This window comes from Drosophila teissieri, chromosome 3L (genome assembly GCF_016746235.2).
Source record: "Drosophila teissieri strain GT53w chromosome 3L, Prin_Dtei_1.1, whole genome shotgun sequence".
In the NCBI taxonomy this organism is placed as follows: Eukaryota; Metazoa; Arthropoda; class Insecta; order Diptera; family Drosophilidae; genus Drosophila; species Drosophila teissieri.
In genome coordinates, this window is record NC_053031.1 from 13095014 (window position 1) to 13120069 (window position 25056).

General features: G+C 40.7%; 1 protein-coding gene across 13 annotated transcripts in view; it reads right to left on the reverse strand.

Moving 5' to 3' along the window:
- LOC122618206 (hepatic leukemia factor) overlaps positions 1–25056 on the reverse strand; it is a 54130-nt gene that overhangs the window by 7272 nt on the left and 21802 nt on the right. For 4 of the 13 annotated variants that reach the window (XM_043794443.1, XM_043794442.1, XM_043794444.1 and 1 more), the window contains exon 1: positions 9065–11799. The exons of 6 other annotated variants lie outside the window; for them this stretch is intronic. In XM_043794443.1, coding sequence (XP_043650378.1) covers positions 9065–10304 — 1240 coding nt within the window. In that variant the 5' untranslated portion in view covers positions 10305–11799. Of the gene's footprint in view, positions 1–4111; positions 5317–9064; positions 11800–25056 lie in introns of those variants that run through there. 3 more of the 13 variants (XM_043794441.1, XM_043794453.1, XM_043794445.1) reach the window with 3 other exon arrangements.

Here is a 25056-nt window from a genome sequence, read left to right on the forward strand (position 1 = left end):
CGACCGACGTACAGCAACAACAACCACAACAACAACTGTCCGCCCCTTTCACCTGTACTTTCGCCATCTCGCTCGCTCTCTCTCGCCATCTCTCTTGCACTCTCTGTACTCTCGGTCATACGCTGCGCATGCGCAACGATGGCGCAACTGTGACGGCTTTCTGTTGTTGTTTTTCATGGTGTTGTTACCGCCGTTGTTGTTGTTGTTGTTACCGCTGTTGTTGTTGCTGCTGCTGTTGTTGTTGTTGCTGTTGCGCCTGAGTGCCTCGTTGTATTACATCGATTTATAAACTATATGTGCGCCGCACTCTTCTTTTATGGTTTGTTGCCATTGTTGTTGGGGGGAAGTTGTGCTGTTGTTGTTGCTGTTATTGTTATTATTGTTGTTGTTGCTGGTGAAGTGCAGAAAGTGTAACACTTTCGATTGTTGCGCTGTCTCTGTGTGTTTGCTCTGCTGCTTTTTAGTTGCTTTTGCTGCCTTTTTGTTGCTTTTGCTGCCTTGTTGTTGCTTTTGCTGCTGCGGCTTTGTATGCATTGCATTCATTCCGTATTTGCGCTCATTTGCATTACTTTTTTTTTTGATTCCCTTTTTTTATGGCCTTTTTTACGGCTTTCTGTGTATTTGTTTTACATCTGTCTACCGCTCTTTTTTGTGTGAAATTAATTATTTGTGGGAAAATGTGATAGGCTTTTGATTTCCGGGTTGCTAGTACAAGTCATTTGTTGCTCACCGAATCGGTAACAAATATATGTTGAAAGCTATAGCTTAATTTAACCAAATCTTATCTAGTCTCTACTAATGAAATTATTTTATTTTTCGTTTTCGTACAAAATAAATTAAAAATATTCAAGCAGAACTATGTATTGTATTAATGTAATTATTAAACAAATTCTACAAAAATGAACAAATAAGAAATCTCACTAAATTTCTATAACATTTTGAATATGTTAATGGTAAATCTCCCAAAAATATGTACATATATCTTAGCTGATTGCCCAAAAGATCCATTCACAGAATAGCGAAAGGCTTTCCCCGATTTGAATATCTTTCCAATTGTGCAAATTAATTTTCCCGTATTATTCAACGAAACGGCTTAGCAGTCTACAATTAAGCGATTTCCCTAACGGCAGGCCGCTTTCTTTGCGATTACGAAATTGATAGAAAATTATGAAAGACAAACGAGTGGCGGAATATTTTGCAATAGTTTAATTGCCCGAGACTCGACTCGGGCGGCGAAAGTGAAAATCCGCAGACAGCGACACAATTTGCCACATACACAGTTTTCCATCCAACCCATTAGCCCAATTTCAGTTCAAAAGAAAGCCATGGCAGCAGTAGCAGCAGCAGCAGCAGCCGAAGCAGTTAATTAGCAGAAATAAGGAAGCGAAACCGATAATCATACGTATGGTGTTGGCTCTATCAAATTATAGACTCATGCCATAAAGCGGCTGGCACACGAACGACCACAGACATCGAAACCCAAATAAAATTGCCTCAAATATGCAGAGCACGCTGCCTGGAAACAACAACCACAACAACCAAAATGCATTTGTACAACAAAAACGTTGGAGAAGTGGGCGTGGCTGGGCTGAAGCGTAATCAAAACACAGTAAATTCAATCAAAGTGCTTCTGGTCTTTGTGCATTTTTCGTATTTTTCGTGCTTTTTGCCTAAGACGACGACGACGACGACGACGTGTGAACAGATTGCTCATACGCCGCGTGGTACACGAGCCAAAAGCCAGCGTTAAAGCCTCTCTTTCGGCCACTTTCACTGATTCAAGTTTCTCACCTGGCAGCGGCGCAGTAATTCGCACGTTTTACCGTTACCGCTTCGCGATTGCGCAACACCCAACACACACACGCACAGTCGAGAGTGTCGGCCAAACACAAACACAAACAGAGGCACAGTCACACCCAGAGCCACAATAAATTGGCAACAATCTTGCGTTTGGCCAAGACGAGTAGCCCGCGCACTTTGATTGAAATAACTGTAATACGTTGCATTTTGGCAGGCCGCCTATCTGGGTGAGTGTGTGACGCCTCGACGCTTTGGCTTGGGGGCTTTCCAGGCCCCCATTCACCTCACAACACCCCACACCACCCCATCCCCCGCCGATTCTCGCCTTTTGGCATGTTTCAGGGGCGCACTTAAGCCGCAACGCTTCCCGCGCAGATAAACCAAACGAAAGGAAGTCATGAATGGCCAGATTGAGGCGCACCAAACGGGCCAAGTCAATTGCAATTGCAATTGAAACTGGAGCTGGAGCTGTTTGCGCTCGTGGCTTTGATAGAATTGTAGAAACTCAAGCAGGTAGAAAGATATTGCCAGGTGACAGAAAAATGGGTATGCATAATTAATTATTAATTATTACTGCAAGCTGTTTCAAGAAAACTAAATGTGTTGTTACTAGAAAATATTTGTAGCTGGGTATTATATGGAGTTTGTAGGTTTTCGAGTTAGATTACCCTTGCTTAGTTCGAAAAACAAGTAAATTGAGTAATTTATTCAATAACCAAGAAAAAATATTGCAGATTTGTTAGATTTCTTTAGCTAGTTTAGTTTAGTAAACGCCTTTCCCACGCCAACTATTTGGCTGACGGTTGAATATTTAACCAAAAACCCCCGCCATTTAACTACACATTGTTTTTTTTGGCAACTTTCGAAATTGTATATTTTTGATTAAGATAAAATTTTATCCAACTCTTCAGAGCTGAACTGGAACCCTTCAACATTTTTCTTATTTTTCTTCTTTTAATTTTTTTTTTTTTTTTGCTTTCAGCTTGTCTGTCTTTCGGTTTTATTTCAAGAAGAGCAGCAGAGGCCACAAAAAATATCAAAAAACTACCAAAAGGCAAAGAAAGAAATGAATTTAAAAACTGCCGAAAAAGTGAAAGTTAATTTTTGGTGATGTTGCTAAGCCGGCAGAGTAGCTGCCTTCTTGTTGTTGTTGTTGCTAGTGGCGTCGGCGTTGTTGGTTCAACGAAAAATTTAAAAATGTAAAAACGCATTTTTCGGCAGCTAAAGAGCCGCTTATGAATTTGATATTGTTCGGCCGCCCTGGACACCTTCGAATTATGCCGCGCAATGTCAAACAGAAACTGAAACTGAAACAGTAAAAGTAACAAAAAATTACCCTTTTGTTGCCGCTTTACTTTTTTGGCAGATCAACTTTGGGTGATAACAACAAAAGGCCAACGACAAGAGCCAAAAAGGCCGCAACAGTCGGCTTTTAAATGCATCATAATAAAAACCCAAAAAAAGTAGCGCCTGGAATATAAGTATATAAACAATATACACAAATATACTTGTGTATATATGTATATATGGAAAGCACCCAAAAGTCAGAAACGAAAGTTGTCTGGAAATGTCGCGTTCAACAAGTTGTTGCCGTATTTTGGCCCTTGCCGAGAGCATGGCCTAAAGTCGAAAGCAAAAGTGATTGTGAAATGCCAGCGAGTCGGACTCGAAGAGCCCAAAAAACGGAAAGGTTCGAAAGTCGAGAGATACTCGAGCTAACCTACCCCACGCGGAAATGCCAGCTGAATCCATACAGCAGCCCCACAAAACTAAAACTAAAATAAAAGAAAACCCCTCCTGTCAGTCGTCATAAGCCAAAGTCGCCCCAATTGGACGCACAGCCCCCTGCCACATGTGCCCCCCTCGCCAATCGATTTAAGCTGACTTTCACACTACATCAGGGTCGTTTTGGTGGGGGTGCGAAAAACTAGCCAGGCATACAATCAATTTGGGGAAATGCAACGGCAGCGACAGGGAAATAAACCTAACCGACAAAGGTCAAGAGCAATCAGCCATTTGAAGGCAATTAGTTATTCCAAATGCTGGAAACCGCATTTCAATTCCATTTCAAATCGGTTTCAAATAAATACATCAAATTCTAATCAATTCCATTTGGTCTGTCGCATTATAAGTGCAGCTTTGTAATATTATTCCATTAAGATCATAACACTTCCCAATTATCTGAATTAAGATTTATACAACACTGTCGCTGCTAATTATTAAACAATAATATATGTAATAAATATAAACTATTTAATTCCAATACCAGCGTTGTATCTGTGGTGTTTAGTTAGTAAATGCTGATCCATACCATTCAAGTAGTTGGCGTGTTGCTTCCACAATTGTTGCACCTGGAACTGCGTCCATCGATTGTTGTCATCGCCGCCCACTGCATTGTTGTTGTTATTGTTGCTATTGCTGTTTGTATTGTTATTGTTATTATTGTTGCTGCTGTTGTTGTTGTTGTTGTTGTTGCTGTTGTTGATCACACCCACGAGGCTGTTGACCAAACTGTTCTCGTGCGCCTGTTGTTGTTGCGCCACCGCAGAGGCGGTGTTCACTGTGGGCGTGGCATTGTTGCTGGCCGCCAGATTGGCATTTGGTGTGGCTGGATTGTTGTTGTTGTTATTATTACTATTATTATTATTGTTGTTGTTGAGGGAGGCATGGTTATTGATAATGATATTGAGATTGTTGTGATTGAGTATGTTATTGTTATTGTTATTATTATTGTTGCTGTTGTTGTTGCCGGGACTGCCGCCCGTGCCGTTGTTGCTGTTGGCAAGTTGCTGCTGCTGTTGCTGTTGCAGGTTGTTGGCCGCCACAGCGACCGCCGCAGCTGCTGCATTCACATTCACGTGCGCCAAGTGTTGCAGATGATGTTGCAGCAGTTGCGTGGGCGGCGGCAGCGTTCCACTTGCCACATTGTTGCCATTGCTCAGAGTGTTGAGCAGTTGCTGCTGCTGCTGCTGTTGCTGTTGTTGCTGCTGGTGCTGCATGTTGCTGCGCAGCAGATTGTTGTTGCACGCCACATTGAGATTCGAGTTGCTGGTGTTGCTGTTGTTGGCATTGTTGCCCGTGTTGCTGCCACTGTTGCCGGCCAGCAAATGCGGCAGATTGTGCACCACTTGCAGTGGCAAGCTGCTCAGCGGTGGCAAGGCTGCCGTCTGCGACATGTTGCCGAGCAACTGCTGCTGCTGGTGTTGCTGCTGCTGCTGTTGTTGCTGTTGCTGCTGCTGCTGTTGCACACTCTGCAGCAGTTGCAGCTGCTGTTGCTGATGCTGCATGCCATGTTGCTGCTGCTGCTGTTGCAGTGCCAGTGCTGGCGGTGGCATTTGATAGTCCATTCTCATAGCTGAGATCACAATTGGTTACACTCCCGGCTCAATTCAATGTTATTTACTGCATGTATCACTTAGCTGGCCATGTGTGGCCCAAACATGTTGCTGCTGCGGCACTGGCTGCTTGGCTTAATTAACAACAAATGGGAAATTGGAATTTAGAACCGAATAAAAGCTTTTATCGCACGTTGCTGCTACAGCAACATCAAAAATACAGAGAGCGAGCTCACTTTGCTACTCAGAATTTGCGGCGAGCGCTTTGGCTCAGTTTTTGTTTGTGTGGCCTTTTTTTGCATTCGCAATTTTGCTATTGTTTGTTTAGTTTGTTTTGTTTGCCTGCTTCTATTATTATTCGTTGTCAACTATTCCGTGTACTGAGTGTTGTTTTATTTAATTTTTTTTGTATTTTTTTATCGTTGTGTGGGGCTGGGCCCGTTTGTTGGGGGGTTCAGTTCTCAGTTCTCGCTGCCCGCCGCTTCTGAATGAGAAAAGTTTGACCTTGAGGCGGCAGTAGAAAAAAAGCAAAATAAACAGCCAGCTAAATGTTTTTGCTTTGCGTTTTTGCTATTTTTCAGACTGATCGTCGATCTGTTTTTTTCTGAGTGTTTTGGCGCTCATGCGAAATTTTATTGCAGAATTAATCCGTATTTTTTTGTCAGCGAATGTTTGTGCTGTTCAGCAATTCATATTACTATTGTTTTTATTTATTGACATTTTTGATAACTGATACAATGTACTATATATACTTTGTAAATTCAATGATCTTGGATTATAAATGAAGTAATAATTAGAAATTTGTTTATTTAGATCAAACATTAGAGTACAAATTGATATTATATTTTAGTTGTATACTTATACTTTTGAATAAAAATTCAAGCAAGATCATAATTATCTACAAAATATTTAGTGCCTACTGTCAGTTTTTATTCTACTAAATTCTTGTTTGCAAACTTATAAGCACCTTTGATTTATTCCAGATATTAAATTTTATATATTCGTTATAGCTATGTTTCAAACATAAACTTGTATATATTCCTTTTAGGAATTTCACTCGATGATCTTGTGATCACAAATTTCTTATAGAGATCAACAAATTTCAAGCACTGCACTATACATTTCAATTTTAATCCAAGATGTGAGACTCCTGGAGGATCGATGATCCTCGGAATTGGATGAAGGAAACGAAAGTTCACAAGTTCGCACGAATTCGAAAGCGCCGCGCTGCAGACGAAGACACGCGTCGTATACGTATTATTTTATGGCTTTTCTTCTTTTTTATGTTTTGTCGTCTGTTTTTCGGCGGCTTTTTATTGTATTGGTTGGAGGAGGTGAGTGGGGATTTTTGAGTTTTCGGAATTGGATTGCTTGGCTATATATTCATGTGATTTGGTTTTTATGTTGTTTTAGGTTTTTTTTGAGAGTTTTTTTGGTGGAGAGCCGTCAACCGAACCGGTGCCGCCGGACTGCGAACGTCGAGTGAACGCGCGCGTCGCCAGCGCGATGAAACGCAGCTTCGCAGCTCAGCAGAGAAGCAGAGAAGCAGCTGAGCAGAGCAGCTGAGCAGCACAGCAGCAGAGAAATGCAGAGAAGCGGATAAGCGGAGAAAAAGCCAGAGAAACGGAGTGAAAAGCTGGGCAAGCAGCGGGGAAGTAAAGCCAAAAAAAAGTGAAGCAAAATAAAAGCCAAACTTGAAACCGAAAGCCTGAAAGCCCACTCGTCCCGTCTTGCTCTCGCCCCCTTGCTCCCTCTCTCTCTCTCATCGCATTCGCTTACATTTTTTTTGCGCATTCCGCCTGTTTACTTTCTTTCGCGCCGCCTGGCAAAGTTCGCCGATGTCGACGTTGACGTCGCTGCCGCTACGCTTGGCGGGAGCTGCGATGCCGACGCCGACGACGACGCCATGCGGAAGCAGATTTCTCGCTGCCCACGAAAGCAGCAGCTTTGTTTTGAGTCAATCGCAAAAAAGCTTTTCGCTCTTCGAATTGAGTGACATTTTCCAAGCTCGAGTTGGATCAGTTTTCAAACCGATTTTTGAATACGAAATGTTTGCCCAAAAGTTTCGTATCTTTGTATCTTTACGATCACTACAATCTACATTGGAAATATACTAATAAAACCCCTATTTTCGTTTAAATGATGAGTGTTAGTAAGTGAAACAAGACAAAAGCTTACCATTATAGTTTTTTAGCAAACCACAAAATTACTTGTACTCACAAAAAAGTCATTAACAGTCGAAAGTACTGAGTCTCGATGCTTACCTGTAAGTAAAAGAGAGTGCAAATTGGATTAGAACAATGTTTTAACAACAATAAGTACAAATAATAGCAAGTAGATATTTGGCATTGTCAAGGGTGCCGGAAATTTCCCAGGCATGAGTTATGGGGTGCCCACCCACAGCCCCAACTGACATTTATCCATTTTAGCTTTCCCCACTCTACCCACCACACACACACATTAAAACGAAATGCATACAAATTATTATACATGCCGCCTAAAAAGGTCATTTCCAGCGTATTCAATAGCGAAAATTTTCACCAACCCCAGCTGAAAACAGCAAACAGCAAACAATCGAGAGGGAGAGATGATAGAGCACCCACATTTAATTTGCCATATGCATTTCCATATCGTCAGCCATAAAAATCTCATCAGCCTAATTCCGAAATCTAATCAAACCAAATGCATTTCCTTCACGTTGACCAACTGAGGTCAGTTCACCAAAAAAAGGGAAACGGAAAAACCCATGAAAATTGGTGGCAGCTTAGCCGCGATTTTTCAAAGGATTTGTGCCAAATGCATTGACAAAGTAGATCAAAAAAGGTGAAAGGATGTGCCAAAAACTAAAAAAAAAAACTACTTGAATTGAAAGTCTTTTAGGCCGGCCAACTAAAGTGACAACCATGTGAATCCGATTCATCATAATTAAATGGAAAATTTAACGGCATATAAAGTAATTTTCCAGTTCTAATTGCCATGCAAAATGAGAATTCCAATGGGCTAGCTACTAAGAAAGTCATCAACTGATAAGATATACTAGGTGCTTGTGTAAACAGGCACTTAACAATACGGTGCTATATGCCAACTACATTTAGTTTATTCACATTCACCAGCAACGCCATTTGGCGTAGGTCGAAAAGTAAATGATTTTTATCTGCAGCAAGGAGTAAGTTAAGTGTTGGTAATTAATCAGCATTCCCTTGTGTTAGTAGTAGGCTGCAAACCAAAACACATTTCGCGATGCCCCAGTGCAAAGATACATTTGCAAATGTATCTACATTTTGAGTTCCATTTCCTATTCAATGCGAACCGTCGGCGACGTCAGTGAGTATAGTATGTATATACGGGCTATATGACTATATGTACATAAAGTATACTATATAGTCCAGCTGAGCTCACGTGTGCGCAGCAAGCTTTCTTGACTTTTGCGCTTTACAAGCTCGCAGTGCGCAAAGTTCTCGGCCGCTGACGTCGGATGATATCAGCCGCAGTGGCCGGGATGCAGATAGACGTTCTACAGACATATCGCACAGGGTTCCCAGATACATATGTACGTATGTACATACATACGACTATATCAAGACTCAGTTTCTAATGGAAATCCTCCGAACTAGTCATGCCCTTTATCAGTTGTTTTCGGTTTCTCTCCCTTTAAGTGTACTTTCTGCGTTTCTCAAAGCCAATTAGTTATTCACAGAACTATTTATGACTAATCTTTAAGCCAACGAAGAAAATTCAAAGCACTTAAGCGGTAGCAAGATACATATATACACACGTATGCAAAGTAAGGCGGTTAATTAGTACTCTTCTATTTTTCGTTGAATATATTCTACAAACCATTAAAGAAAATACTTATATAATATTTTATCTATATCCAACGAATATTTTCCAACACTTTCCCCACATTTTCCTCGACTTTTTCACCTCACCTGAGCTGGCTGGCTGAAAGCGTGCTTTCAAGCTGTTCAAATGGTTGTGATGCTCGTTGGCGATCACGGCCGCTGCGACCGCATTTGCCACATGTTGCACGGAGGACACGTTGTTGTTGTTGCTGTTACTATTGCTGTTTCCACTGTTGTTGTTGTTGCTATTCTGGCCAGGATTTCCACCGTTGCCATTACCAGTGGCCGCCACAGCAGCATTACCATTGCCACTGGCACTCCCATTCGATCCCTGATTGTTGCCACTTGCAACTGCAGCGGCTGCCGCAACAGCAGCAGCATTGCAACTGGCGGCAGCAGCTGCTGCAGCTGCAGCGGCATTGCTCTGCGTATCCATGAAGGAGTTGCGCTGGTAGTGGGGATTCTCCTGGTAAATCCGCTGGTACGTCAGCGTGGGCAGTGTCCACGAGTTGTTCGTCTTGTAGTGGAAGTTGCCGGTGCCGAAGATGGAGTGGGTGTTGGTGTTGCCACCGGTGTTGCCGGCTGCAGCGGCAACGGCGGCCGACGAAAGTGTATGGGCCAGCTGGGCGGCATGATGCTGCTGCTGTGCGTGCTGCTGTTGCTGCTGCTGCTGCTGTTGGTGGTGTTGTGGCGGCTGCTGCTGCTGTTGTTGTTGCTGCTGCTGTTGCTGGTGTGAATGATGCGGATGCAAGGGGTGGCCGTGATGTTGCTGCTGATGCTGGGAGTGCTGCTGTTGCTGCTGCTGCTGCTGTTGCTGCTGCAGGACGGCGGCAACATGCTGCTGGTGCGCTTGATGGTGCTGCTGCTGCAGGTGCTGTTGGTGTTGGTGTTGCTGCTGTTGATGCTGCTGCTGCTGTTGCTGATGGTGCAGGGCGGCGGTCTGTTGCTGCTGCTGCAAGGCCCAGGCATTCACGCCATTGTTGCTGGTGGCACCTGCCCCGCCGCCGCCTCCGGTGGCGCTACTCTTTCCCGAATCATTGCTGCTGACACTGCTGCGATGGTTGTCCATGGTTCCCGAGGAGCCTGTCATGCTGCCATCGTTGCCGCTGTCGCTGTTGCCGCTGCTGCTGTTGTTGCCGCTGCTGTTGTTGCCGCTGCTGTTGTTGCCACCCCCGTTGTTGTTGTTGCTGCTGCTGCTGTTGCCAACGCCATTGCCCGCCGCTGCAGCAGCCACTTGGGAGTTTAGCTGCTGGAAATACTGCGACAGTGTGGCATTCGCGTGCTCCTGGCCAAAGAAACTGGTGCACGAATTCGTATCCGACGACATGATCACTGGTTCTTGAACGGGGTTCGATCGATATTCACTGGGTTATCCTTCACTGGGTAGGGTTAATCACTGGCCTCTGATGATCCTAGGTGATCACCTCCTTGTGCTGAACGTGATTGAATTTGCTGGTGAGCAGTATAAACTTTGGGCCACGGCCGAAAGTTGTGCGCATTGTCTTTACACTTTGGGTTCACTTGAGTTTTCTTGCTTTTTGGCGTAAACGCTTGTCTGTGTTATCTGGAAATATTGTGCTTTTGATTTTGAAAAACCCTGATTAGTGTTGAGCACTTTGGTATGTTTGCTGATTTTTATTTGCCAGTCAATTGATAGCCAATTCGTTGTTGCCAATGAACAGGTGATAGTGGGTTAAAAATGTTGCGAGTGAATCAGGTTTTTTCAGTTTTAGTATTGAGTATTCAGCATGGGGAAGCGATTTTTGATAGCGACTGATAATGAGTGCGCTTGTTTTCGTATGATCGGGGAATGCACTTTGTTTTCGTCTATTTTTGTATGATTTTTATTTAGTCTTCCATTAGTTTTTATTGATGATCGTGATGATAAGGAATAAGAAAAGGCATTGTATAGTTGTATAGTTTTGCGCTTTCTTTTCGTTCAATCAATTTTGTATAATAAGATTTTTGTGACGCTATAGAAATTTCAATGTTGGAATCAATAGGTACAAAGGCTTTCCGTGTTCTTTATGGAATTTTTGCAATCAAAACATTCACGGTCAATTATTGTTTTCGCTTCGCATTTAAACTGAAATAAACTAATAATTGTTTGCCAATTAAAGTGTATATCAAATCAACCGAGTCAAAGGCTTCAAATGTTATTTAAAACATTAATTCAATATTAATTTCGAATATTTTCTATATGTAAATCAAAACAAATAAATTATTATTTGCCAAATCAATTGAATTATCCTTTCGTTGGATGAATAACTCTTCTTCCTCTCAGCCTTTTTGTGTGTTGAATACCTTTTCTTATTCTCAGAATTGCTTGCTGCTTTGGATATGAGATCGTTTTTTGCTTTTGAGTTTTGCTGGTTCGTATTTTTCTTTCTTGAGTTTGTTGTTTTGTAGAAAAAGTAAAAATAAGTAGTTAAACTGTTTGAAACTAGATCCGTAACTTTAGCGCTGCTGCTTGGAGATTCTCGAGAGATCTCCGGATCTCTCGCTCTTTCTCTCTCTCTCCCTCTCTTTCACTACGCCTCGTTCTATCTCTCTCGTTCTGCGTATTTATTTCCTTTTTAATAATAGTAATTTTTTTGTATCACACACACACACACTTTAGATTTATTTCACAATAAATGGCACTTGAAAATTGATAAAACAAAAATAATTTCCTTGTTTTGATAGTTCTTCTAGAACTATTTTCGTTGTTTGAGAAATCAATTTCAATTAATTTTTTTTGTTGAGCGTAGAAATATATTTTTGATTTTCCCGCTCGAGTGGCGAAAACACGGAACGAGCTGCGACGATTTTCACATGAGAACGCGATGCGACAGAATGCCGGCCGAGTAATTTCCTCGGTCTCAATGTCCGTCTCTGGTTTTCCTCTGCCGCCGCTGCAGTCGCCGCTGCAGTCGACGTCGCTGCCGCCGCTACCGCTCTCTCGGCCAGCTAAAACTGCAATTTTCTGCAAGTAAGTCGGCTTACGTAAAGGGCGGAGGTCCGAAAACAGTTGCCCCCCCTCTCCCACTTTGATAATTGTTTTACTGGCTTTTTTTTATCAAATGTTGGTAGCGCAAAATATTTGTACATGTACATAAAATATTTTTATATACAGCATGGGGAAAATGATTAGCAATACTGCTATATTAATTGCACAGATCTAAGTTGCTTTTGAAAAGAAGGCAAATATCTACCTTAGATCAGGTTTTAATAACAAAAGATAGAAACATAAGAAATAGAATAGAATATTTAATTTAATAAATAATTATCCTATGTTTTTTAATATTTATTTTAATAAATAAATATCCTATGTTTTTTATAAATTTATTAACATTAAGAACATATATTAACTATATTAATTCAGCATAATTTGTGTAAGTGTTAGTTTTTCAACTTGACTTATACTTTCTCAGTAGGTAATGGCAATTTTTGAAAGAACCTTTTTGTACAAATATTTGAAATATTTTCTTTGAAAATAGCGCTATTTTCGTGAGCACAACTATATTTATTTGTATATACTTGGGGGACTGCGACAGCGACGTCGACGTCGACTGAGGCAGCGCTGCTGCGGCCAAGTCACGCGGATTTCAATATGACCCAAAGCCCACTGTCTAGCACAGTTCTAAGCACGTGTTGCGAACACACCGGGCACTCACACAGTCGCAAATTAATTGAGAGAGAGAGCGACAGAGAGAGAGAGTGTGAGGTGCACGTTGAACGACAAGCGCACTCGAAGATACAAATGGGCAGACACAGATACGCGTACCGATAGGATGGCAGATAGAAATACGAATGCAACTCAAAAGTTTCCAGTCGATTCGCAATAGAGCTGTTGCTATATCTGTATACGAGTATATCCCCCCGTAACGGCCACTAGCCACTATAGACTATGCACACATCAGCTGGAGTGCGTGGCACTGCCAATTGCCGTGGCAATATTCGGTTAATTCGGCACTGGTGCGTCTGCAACACGTGACGTATGCGTAATGTGCTCCAAAGGATTGCCACTCTGTGCCGCCAACTAATTACCGCTGCGTCATTCCCACTACCACTACCAGTAAGTAGATCTCAAAGGGGGGGGAAGTTGGGTGGGGATCACACTCCGGGCGAAAACCCAACTGAACGACGTAGTAGCTGCAACGGAGCGTATACTTAATCTGCATTCTATCGAAGGCGCTAAACTATTGGCGTAGGTCGCCGTTTTTCTTGGAAATTTCAAAAAGTATTCAAACTATTCGACGGGCTTAATCAAGTTTTAAATAATTATAATAATCGTTTTCTGTTGTCATAGGTCCGGCACATATTCCTAGAAGTTTTGCATAATACGCCCGTACTTTCCGATACACTCAATAAACTTTCATTGATCATCGCAGATTTTTGAGCTATGAATCAGAGCAGTGAAAAATGTGGCTTGAAACTGATAAATACAATTTGGAAAATTTGTTTTTTACAAATGTGTACTGGATAACAGAATATTTAAATTACAATTATTTAAGAAATTTTAAATAGTTAAACTATAAAACTTAATAAAGCCTTGTTAAGTTTGTAGGATTTCATCCTTCGCTAAAGCAATTCAAAAGAATTCCAAGAATATCCTGGCAATATTTCCACCCCAAAAACGTGTTTATTTCCCTTTCCCTTTTTTAGCCTTGTGCTATTCTTCGTTCTAAGAAAACTCTTTTTGTATTTGAGAAACCCAGTCAGCCCTGAAATCCCATCAATTGGCATAAGCATGGACCATGTGGCAAAGCGAACTTCGGTCACCTGTTTTCCCCAGTCGCGTCAATTCAGGCAATATCGAGTATACGCCCCGTGCAGTGACTATTTTTGGAAACGCGAAAGCAACAAGTCGTCCGAAGCTTCGGGAAATGGAGGAAACGAAGTTGGCTTCGGGCTCCAATGACAGAAGGATGTGCGGCAGAGGTTCGCTATTGGCCAGGCTTATATGCCAGCGGAGCCGAGAATAGGGAACCAATCCGGGAAAATCGCCCAACGTCGACTTGGGCAGCGTATGACGTCGACAGCGACGGCAACAGAGGCAGCGGCAAAGGCAGCGGCGTTGTCAGGTTTTCTGTTTGTTTTGTTGTCAGTTGTTGTATTTCGTATTATCACGTTTCGCTACCACGTGCAGCGGCGGTCTCCCCTTCGCCAGTGTGTGTGTGTGTGTATCTGTGTGATTGGGCTAGTGCCACACTCACACTTGGCACAATCAAAAACACCCTCACACACACCACTGCACTCCGCACTCACATAGATACGCCGTGGCGCTTCGTCCGATGAATGAGCCCTCAGAGAGCGCGGCAGAAATTGCCAAGCAAAACCCAACTGAGTCGAAGACGCAGCTCTTGCTGGTTTATAAATAGCAATTTAAAGCATCGCACACACATCGAATCAATGAGTCACACACACACTAGCACGGCACTATTTTGCATCCGAAGAACAAATAACACAAATAGAGAAGCAAAAAACAGACTGCATAGATGTGCAAATAAAGCGAATTGTACAGTATAAATATCGGAAGCGGAGCAGAAAACAGAAAGTAAACAAAATACTGTTCGTTTTTTATTCCCTTGCAATATACTAATAATTATTATTGAGTACCCACTTTGGTTCTTGAGAACCACTCAAGTTTTTATGCATTTTTTCGAGCAAATGTCGCCGCAAATTGAGCAACTAACACACATCGAACTCTAATTAAACACACTGTGATTTGGCGTGTTTGCATGGAAACCGTCTGGGCTCTGAGTTCTGGGTTGTGGGTTCTGGTTGCATATAGAGGTATGGAGGTATTATAATGGATCCGCTGGAGAGCGCGGGGTTTACGAGTCTGGCATGGCGACGTTCGGTTCGAGTCATTATACACGTGTTTGCTGCAGCAGGTCGTAAATTAACATTTTGCTAAATAATTATTTAGAAATGCTGAAATGTGTAAACGTTTTTACGATAGCACGACTGGGTTATTAGGAGCCTGCAACCAATTGACCCAGATAGTGCAGCTACACTTACTTTTAAGGGTACAACAATTAATATATATTGAAATAATGTTAGTTAGACAGACTGACTTAGAAATAAATCAATATTAATAAACGCCTCAAATTTCCTATAATATACGCGACTTCGTGAACTTTGCCCACTTGAGCGAGATTATGAATTCCTCGGAAACCATTAAAAACAAATAATACTTCATATGTATAATTAAAAACTATGTGTGCAATTAAAAGTCCACTTAAAATTAATTAAAAAGAAACAGTACCCTTAAGTACAAATGGATCTGTTAAATAAAAAATCGTGATTGTTTTATCATTTGATATGAATGGTGGTATATGAACGTCTTTGGTGACTGCCGAGATATTAATTCATTCAAGGCCCTGAACACGCCATCCTTGATAATCCAATCTCTATATATGTATGTATGTATGTAGCTCTTTCTTAACTTTCATTCATTGTGCAAAAATTTTAATACCAAACATGCGCCATATCTGCGAAACCGTCAATTTTTTACGGTTTTATAGAACAAGTTAACGGAAAATAAAAATTATATTGCGGGCGGCTTGGCTTATCAGTGAGAAACTTGGCCAACAGGTTGGTTCGCCTGGCCGCTGACCAGACAATAAACATAAATTTCATATCAACAAGCAGACACTATTCAGCAAATGGAATCCGGTGCAAAGCTAAAGTTCAGCAGTCGGAAATTAATTTACGTAATTAAAGTACCGGCGATCGATCGGGAAGGGCAGGGATAGAACCCTCCCCCCTTACCCGCTTTTGGCCTTATCATCATCACCCGGCACTTTGGACTGGAAATTCGAGTAGACCAAGAAGTGAAGTGAAGAAACAGCAAACGCAGCTGACGTCGTCGCCTGGCCAAACATGTGACCTCGCTGGCCAAAAAAAGGGGGCGGTAAGAGCGGCAAAACAACAAGCAATGAGGACGCGTCAGCAATCGCGGAAATTTGATTTCCATTTCGATTGTTGTCGTAGGCTAAGGCTAAGGTGGTAAAGATTCGTATTAATCGCCAACGCGGCGTATGCGCGATATCCGAAGGAATCTCAGCAGCAAAACAATGCGCACGTGTTTCAGCCAACGGTCTTGCCCCCGTTGATGAGTTCCAATGTGTGAGCTGTGCGCTGAGGGGGCGGGTGGGTGGTGGGGCGGAAATGGTTAGGCGGTGGGTGGTTGGTGGTGGGCGGTGGGCGTAGTGGGCGGCAGGGGGAAGCCGCCAGACAAGCTGCCTTCAGCAAAACACGAAAACACAGTCGGTTTGTGCTCTCTGGCGCTGTGAAGAGAGCGAAAGCTTCAGCCAGCTTTCCGCTTCAGTTACACCAAAGCAGCCGCCAGGGGGCGCAAAAGCTTTCTCTGTACAATGGGACAGATAGGCACGTTTATGATTTAAAAATAATGCCGCTGAAAGCTCACTTAGAGAGTTAGAATTAAAAATTTAACTAATATTTCTTTTATTTACATATTTTAAATGATTTTTATATAAATTACATACAAAGGTAAATTGTTTTTAATGGAATCTATTAAATTTTGTTACAGTATGAAAAGAAGAGGTAAAAAAATCAAATCTACCATATAGGCGGTAATTAATATTTTATTGTCTGATGAATGCGTTAATAAACCCAATTAGTACGGAAATAAACATAATAGTTTAGGCAAAAAGTACATCTACCCAAAAAAAGTCACCGCAATGCTAGCGTGAATTCAAATTGCTTTTTTGTGCCCAAAAAATTTTGCTCTCGCCTTCGTTTATTTATAGTTTTCTTTTTTCATTCAGAAAATGTCAATGGTTGACAGTTGTCCGTTGCCGGCGATAGATGGCGTTATATCTCCAAATCATGAAATCGCATGAATTTTGAAATGTCGCCGGAAAACGGAAAAATGTAAGCAGCTGCTCCAATTTTCAAATTGTAATTTTTGAGCTAACAACAAAGTTTTCTGTACAGATACACCCACTCATTTATATTTATTCACGTATTTAGTTTCCATTTCATTTAGTTCTTTGGGCTCACAAGAATTTCTAGACACTTTGTCTTGTGACAGTTCTAAATGTGTAAAACATTGCTTAAGCCCAAAATAAAATCAAAGGCATTCTCCACGCGCGTTGCCTTTACTCGACGTAGTCTGCCCACTACCTAAAAATATAATTTTCATATTTAAATATACATTTCAATACTTTACCCAATGAGTTTTCCGTTCTTTATGAAAAAAACTCGCCGATTCAATGACTGTTTCCTGCGTTTCGCTCTCAATAAGCTCGTAATGGAAATTAACCCTTTGTTGTCAGAAATGATGCAACCGGGTTTTCAAATTGGCGTTCACATGAAAACTACTTCGAACTAGTAAAATTGTTGTTTGCATGTACGTATCACTTGCCGCTTAACCCCTCTCTGCCCACGATTTTAGCCCATGAGCGGCGTTAATTGAGCTCTTTATTGTTGTTCCTGCTCCAGCAATTTTTAACTTTTTTTTTTTTGTAATTGCCGGCGAGTGTTAATTAACTAAGCTGTCGGTTTGCATATAAAGTTGAAAGTGGAAACGAAATGTTTTGGGCTTTTATTGGGGCGGCATTGAAAAAGAAGATTTTGATTAGGAAGTTGTTAAAAAACACTCGTTTTTTTGAGAAACATTTAAAATTGTAAATCTAGGTTATTAAAATCCTAACTGCTGACCCATTTTTGTTTTTGCCCACATTTTATAGTTTAATTACATATGTAGGTACGATTTAATTATACTTACAACTTTATTGTCAATAGAAACAACTAAATCTCTTTAACGAACTCACTCACCTGGAAAGAAAACAAAAACAGAGAACATTTCAATAAAAATTACAAATATATATTATGCATTCTATTTGTAAAAGAAGCGAGAAAGTTTTCATAATAATCATTGGGTATAAAACCATGTACATATATATTTATATGTATGTAAAAATGTGTCTCGATTTAATTAACGAAAACCATGTTCACTTCTATGTTGAATTGAGAAAATGAAGAAAAGTGAGAAGAAAATAGGAAAGTGCTTAAAGCAAAGAGCAATCAATGGAAACATTAAATGCACTTGTCGCAGATGCCAAGACAATTTCTTCATATGCATTCGAAAATGAAACAATTTCAAAACTACGGCACATAGTTTTTCGTGCATTTTTGACACTTTTCCAAGTAATTAACAAAACCAGCCACAGCAGCGGCCATTGAGAAACCATTTAAGCGAGGGGAATATATATGTGAATTATATTTTTTATTGATTTAGCTGCTGCAAAATTTAGTTGAGCACTTTTGTTGGCTCATTAAGTGGGCAAACATATATTCGCATTTCGTATCCAGCATTCAGCATTTTGTTGCCATTTGGCAGATGATTAGACGAATGCACATACCTCATACGCCCTGTTCGCCATATGCAACATTTCACAGTAATAAATCTGCCCCACTTCCACTGCCAACGCGCCGTTGCAGATGCAATTTCATCTTTGATCAAAGGCCAAATTGAATTTTCTATACCATTTTCCCAACAGGCGAAGGCAGGAATTTCGGAAAATTCTGAAACATATTCGTCCACATCCATCAGACAGTTTCGCCGCCTTCAAAATTGTATTTGTATTTCTCAGTTTTGTTTTCGTTAACTTTGGGGCAGGTGTATTGTATTTACTATGAGTGGGTGGCATGCCATTTGGCCAGCGGCAGATTGTTGTTTTTCCCTCAAATACTTATATTTGCTTGTGGGCCCATAAATCCATGGGGAATTGTTAAATGAATTAGCTAACTAAAAATTAATTGGTTTAAATCGTTTAAAACATCAATTGGGCTCAGTTCATTCGTAGTTCACTGAGCTTTGGTGTTTGTGATGTTTTTCCAATTTCCATCGCCAACTGAGAATCGATTCCAACACTTTGCGCCAAACACTGGCACTTTTCTTTGGATTCTTTTTATATTCGTAAAGCCAACAATTGCTTTGATTTCCCTCCCATTTCGCGGCCAACGAAACCGCAACTTAATTGAAATGAAAACCAAATTTTAATGAAGCAAACCATGAAGCGACAACGGGCAGACTGATGGAAATGGAAACGTGGGCGGATGCCGAAGGACCCAACTTGGGGGTGGAATTTCCATTTTCCACAGTTTTCCTTTTGTTTTTTTCCCCCGCAACCCCCTTTTTATTCTGGGCCCTACATTGTCGCTGTTCTCGTTGCTACTTTAAGTGTTTTTTGTTTGCAGTTTTCCGTCTGTCAGTATTTCCTTTTTTTACTTTCTGCTTCTTTGTTTTTTTGTGTTTTTTGTTTTTGTCTTTCAATGAATTGAGTGGGGCACACACACTACTTACACACTGCAACACCACCGACCGCCCATTTCCGCCCCTCGTGGGCAGCCATGAATCGACTTTCATCAAATGCAAACCGTTTCACAGTCTCTTATGCAAATTTTCTTTCATTTTTTTGCAGCTCTTTCAATTTGCGATTTAGTCTTCGTTTTTTCCCCTTTTTTTTTATGCAGTGGCCACTTGCCGAATGCGTTTGCATCTCACATTTTGATATACTCTAGCCGAGGGCAGCAGAACAGAAGTCTGCCTCTTTCACAGAACCTGGCACTTAGTCGATGTCCGGCCGTTTGTCAATCTGTCCGGATGTGTGCTTAAGGCATTAGATACATTTAGATACATTTGCTGTAATTCGGTTTAGGTATCTCACGAATTTCACCTGGATATTTTCCAAATGTGGTATTTATTCAAAGTGAAATACAAGCTTATTACCAATTCTGATTGCGTTTCCTAAATATCTGTTCTAAGTGCCAAACATCAAGGTTTAACATCATGGCCATTTACATTATTATGTTGCTTGCAAAGAGGAAAAGTAAAAGTTTCCTCCTATTTGCACAGCTAATTAACGAAATATGTAGATTGCTATTTGATTTGAACCCACCCCCCGAAAACCCTCACCACTTAACCCCTTTGTGGCACCAGCCCCCTCCCCATCCCCCTTCTAGCTGCTCGTTTCATGTTTTTTTCTTTTTTGTTCATCCTCTCTTTGTTTGCTCAACAAATTAAGTCAATTTTTTGGCAGCTGCCTCGCTTTGTGGCTGTTGTTGCTGCTGCTGCTGCTGCTGTTGTTGGCTTAAATTAATGCATGTCTCTCGGTTCGCCTCTTCTCAGCGTGTTAATTGAATAAAAAGCATGTGCGCCAATGGCCAGAGGGGCGGGGCAGTTGGCTTAGAGGTACGGCATACACTATACACTATACACTACTGGGTGTACTAGGTGTACCACTGGGCCACCAAGAAGACAGCAGTGAAATAGTTGAGCACGCCCAGCAGCTCTCAAGTGAGCGGGTTCGCATCTCCACATACACATAAGTGCGCCAGCTGTGACCCAAGTCTGCTCACCTGGTCAGCACTGAGAAAAACAGCCGAGCTACAACTCATTATATGCTATGAAATGCCAATATCTTGAAAATATTCAACTGAATTAGACAAAAAACATAATTTGCATTAAAAAAGTTGCATACAGGACATTCTAAATATTTCTTCTTTTTTTTGTTGATAGTTTCTTATTCATCTCATCTTATTAATCTCAGTGCATTTGGCTGAAGATTCACTCGCCTTACCACCTGATCCACCAGGTATCCATAGCCCTCGCCTAGCTTTTTGCCCTGTGTGCATCTAATAAACGCAAATTGACAACGAGCACCGAGGGAGATGAGATGAAAGATGATGAACTGGGCATGGACGTGGAGGGCAGGAGGGCGGGAGGACTGGGCACGGAGCAGCGAGCATAGTGGAACAACACTCGTGACACTTTAATCTGGCGGATAGGGTAAATAGACAAAGTAGTCATCAAGTCGGGCTGAATTCCCCCAGCGCCGGGCACACAATGAGATAAGCAAACGGGCCTGACTGGGCAAATATTACATATATCGAGGTGTCAAAACCGACACAGCCACTATTATAAGAACAATGTAAGTCAGACTTCTCGATGACGATGATGATGATGTAAAGTCAAATACTGGCTGTCATGCCGATGATCTAAGGCCCAGTTTCTTTAAGATATTAGCGGTGCGTTATTAAAATGCATCATCAAGTCGGATTTATGACTGGCAAACTGTCTACAGTGTGTTTATAAATGGAGAAAATGCATTAAAAATGATGAATTCGATTCGTTGACTAATTGGCATACATAGCTACATTTCAATTTAATGGCAGATAAGGAACAACCATTTTCTATTGCTGCATAATCCCAGTCAACCGTAAATTAATCATGTGATTGTGTCAAAATCCCTATCCATCACTTTAATTATATATGACCCACATAAAAACATGCTTTATACCCCCGCTCATAAAATACCCCTTTAATAGAACGGCTAAACTAAAAAATCTAAAAACTGATAGCTGATAAGCTGGAGTCAGGCGAGACGCCTCAAGTACTCGAATCGGGTTTTATTTACGATCCCTACAACGCAGCCATATCCCATGGATAAGGCAAGTAGCAGCAGCGGTAGTAATCCCATAAATTAAAGTGATAATCTTCCTAAATTGATTGGCCATAAATGGGTCGGAAAACGTATCTGTGGCGAGGGAAATTGTTGGATTATAATCGGTCTAATGATTTTCTTTGTCATTGCTGCCAGTGCTGCTACGTATATAGTGCAACACCTCGTTCGCAGATCAACCTTTATTGTTCATCTCATCTCCGGCCGTTTATTGTTCATTTTCATTTTCATTTTCAATTTATTGGCCCCATGCCAGGAGGCGTCATTCTCCTGGTATTGTATAATGTCCATATCTCTATATCTATATCCATAACCATCACCACATGTGCACAGCCATACATACACTCGGTGCTTGTATCTGGTGTAATCAACTTGTGTCTGAATTCTGCTGATGAGTGTAATCAAGGCAATCAAACAACAAATTTTCACTCTTTATTGCAGTTGGGAGAAATGTTCTAAAATTTATTTGGCATCATTTACCTAATATTTTATTATTTTCTTCTAAGTTTGCAACATTTTCTTGTGGACTTTTTCTTGTATCACTTTTATGTATTTTGTGGAATTTATATGGGCTTCGGTTGACATATATTTTTGATGGCGGATTAAGTTGGAATATACAAATTAGTCAGGGACATTTTTCTAACCGAACTGCGTCACTCGGTGATTTATGAAGCGAGCTGGCCAAGTTCTGGTTCAACGATTTCTATAACTTTAAGGAAGGTAAGTATGTCAAGAAACTGTAAAGAATTTTTTATTTTTTTGATTTATAGTGTTCTTAAATTTTAAGTTCTACATTCTACCAAATATAAATCGTATTTACTATTATTACTTTACTAGTATTACTTTGCGGCAGCAACCGCAAGTATTTATAATTTCCTTCCATAAACTTCTGTTTTCTTTTATTTCTTTGGCCGAAACACCATACAAATTGGGTTCATTTCTGGTAGCCAGCAAAATGTTTCAACTTCCGCCGCTCATTCAATCTTATCAAGCGTCCTTGGCTGGCGCAGTCCAAAAAGTTTTATTACCACCTCCCCGAAAACTTTGGGTTTTCGTCAGCAGGAGAAATACCAAAATTCGACGATTGCCAGCAACAAAAATAAAAACAAATTGTATTTAGCACGTTTAAATGAGCAATTCCTACATTTAACGGTGGAAAAATACGTAAATATTGGTAGGCAATGGGAAAATTAGAAAAGTCACAAGAAAAGCGCACGAAAAATTATGAGAAATGAATGACGTCTAAATGTTCGCGAAGGTTAAGACAAATGGCACATGTTGTCGCCCATTTTCGGGGGGGTTGGCAAAAAGTCTTAAGAGTCATTCCCTCCTACCTTTCATGCCATGAAAAATTGAGCCAAGATAAATAATTCCAAAAAGGAAAACAAATCTGTTAACAAAAGCCAAAGAAAAGAAATCAAATAGAAATGGATATAAAAGCGAATGACTCATTTGCGTTTTGGTTTTTGTTTTTCTTTATTTCGGGTTTTTTGGGAGTGTGGCAGATGTTTCGGAACAAATTCGTTAAAATTTTGATGGGCTAAAATTTCATTCTGATAATTGCGTTTAGCATTTGACTGTATAGGCAGAACAAAACTTCCTCAAGGTGTTCCCCTTATCGCCCCATCGCCCTTATCCCTTGATTTTAGTCATTTAGTCTTTTGGTTTTTGGTTTAGGTAAAAATGTAGCTATACTTTTGTGTGCACTTCTGGCCAAGAGCCAAGGCGTCTGCCATCTTGATAGAGTGTTGGCCAAAAAACGTACGCCACATTAGTGGCAGACTATGTACAGGATGGGGTGGCGCGGGGGGAAGGGACATTTCCCCTGGCAACACACGCCTATATATGTATGTATGTATGTAGGTATACGTGTGTGCATGGCCATGTATGAGTTACTAGAAGAAATAGAAATGTCATTTGACAAAAGCGAATGCACGAGATATTGCAGAAAGCACAGATCGAAGGGGTATATATACGTATGTACATATGTATGTATGTACATACATATAAATGGTTCTATGGGCCACACAAAATGTCAAACGAATGCAAGCCAAACTAATTGCAGAGCGGGCCAACGACTAGAGCCATTGCGATAGAACACTAAATGTAATGACTGGCATACCTTCCCTTTATTTGGGGAAATGATTTGAAATATAAACACAGTGTGCAAAAGGTCAATGTTTGTGGAAGGTAATCAAAACGAAATGCTTACACTCGTATCCATATATCCTATATCCTATATCCATATATCCTATAAAATAATACCTATGATCTATTTCTTGGCTAGCTGAAAGTCAGGGTAAATGTGTAGCTTGTGCTAAATATGGACGGCGCTTTAAATATTTAAAGGAAATACCCCCAACTAATGTCTCGACATGTACTCCCCGTGCAATCTTTGGCTTAATGGCCAACAAATTGTTGCTTTGACCTGACTCAGCTTGACCATATTTACTACCACCACCCCCCGTCGCACAGCCCACATGATGACCTTATATACAATGCATTGTAAGCGCTGCCACAATCGCAACTTCAGTCACGCACATAATGCTGTTTCACTCAGACCCACTCACAACAAATTAAAGCTCAATTTGCCTTCGTTATAAACTAATCAATTTTTCACAAGCCCCTTGCTCCCGCAAGCAGCAACAACAACAAATTTATTGAAAACTTGATGGCAGGATCAAAAGTAGAGCAATACAGCAATAAATGAGATTGGATACACACTTTTAAAGAGCTTCGGCTATGGATTCGTGTTCGGTTCTACAAACTAACTCGAGTTTTCGGGAGCATTAGGTTTGATGGTGTTTTGACAACGTGGGTAGATAGAAAGCCGAAAACCGAGAAATAATATCCATAAAAAAGTATTGATATTGGATATCTACCTAAATCCGTTTGGTATTTTTGTTTAACTTCCAAGTAACCCTAGTTTTTGCTTTGGTTGCGACTGGCTTTTTGCTTTAAGGCCAATAATCTTTTGTTTATATGAACGCACTATACACATAAAGGGAAAAGTAAACTTCAAGCTAAAATCCTTATTATTTATATTATCTCTGCACCAGCCCCGTTCATTAAGCAATATTTTCCCTGAAAGTCTGTGATTTTTTCTTGATATGGCTTTTTTGTGATAAAAATTGCAACTCCTGCGATTTGACTTATCGTAAACATTAATTGATAAAGTACATATATCTACAGACTGTCAGTATCCAAGGGACTATAAATTGTTTGTGCAACAAAAGCCGCTGACAAACGAAGTCTCTATGACAAATGAGCCGAGAAAGCAAATAAAATTTCAATTCAAGCAAGTGAGATTATTAAGATCGATGTGTGTGCTTTTAGAAGGAAAGATAAGCGTACAACACGGGCCAAATAATAACTCACCAATAAATATAAAACAATTGAATCTATCATAATTTTCAGGAAGTTGCAATCATATCAAGTTATGGGTAATCTAAGAATGCCCAAGGCACGACCTGCCCATTTGCAATATCTATCAATATATATACAAATATAAAATACTCTAACGAAATTCGTAGAAGGCTCATAACCGTATCAACACTCCCGGCCATAAAGAAAGCCATAAAAATGCAATTCTCTGGCGAA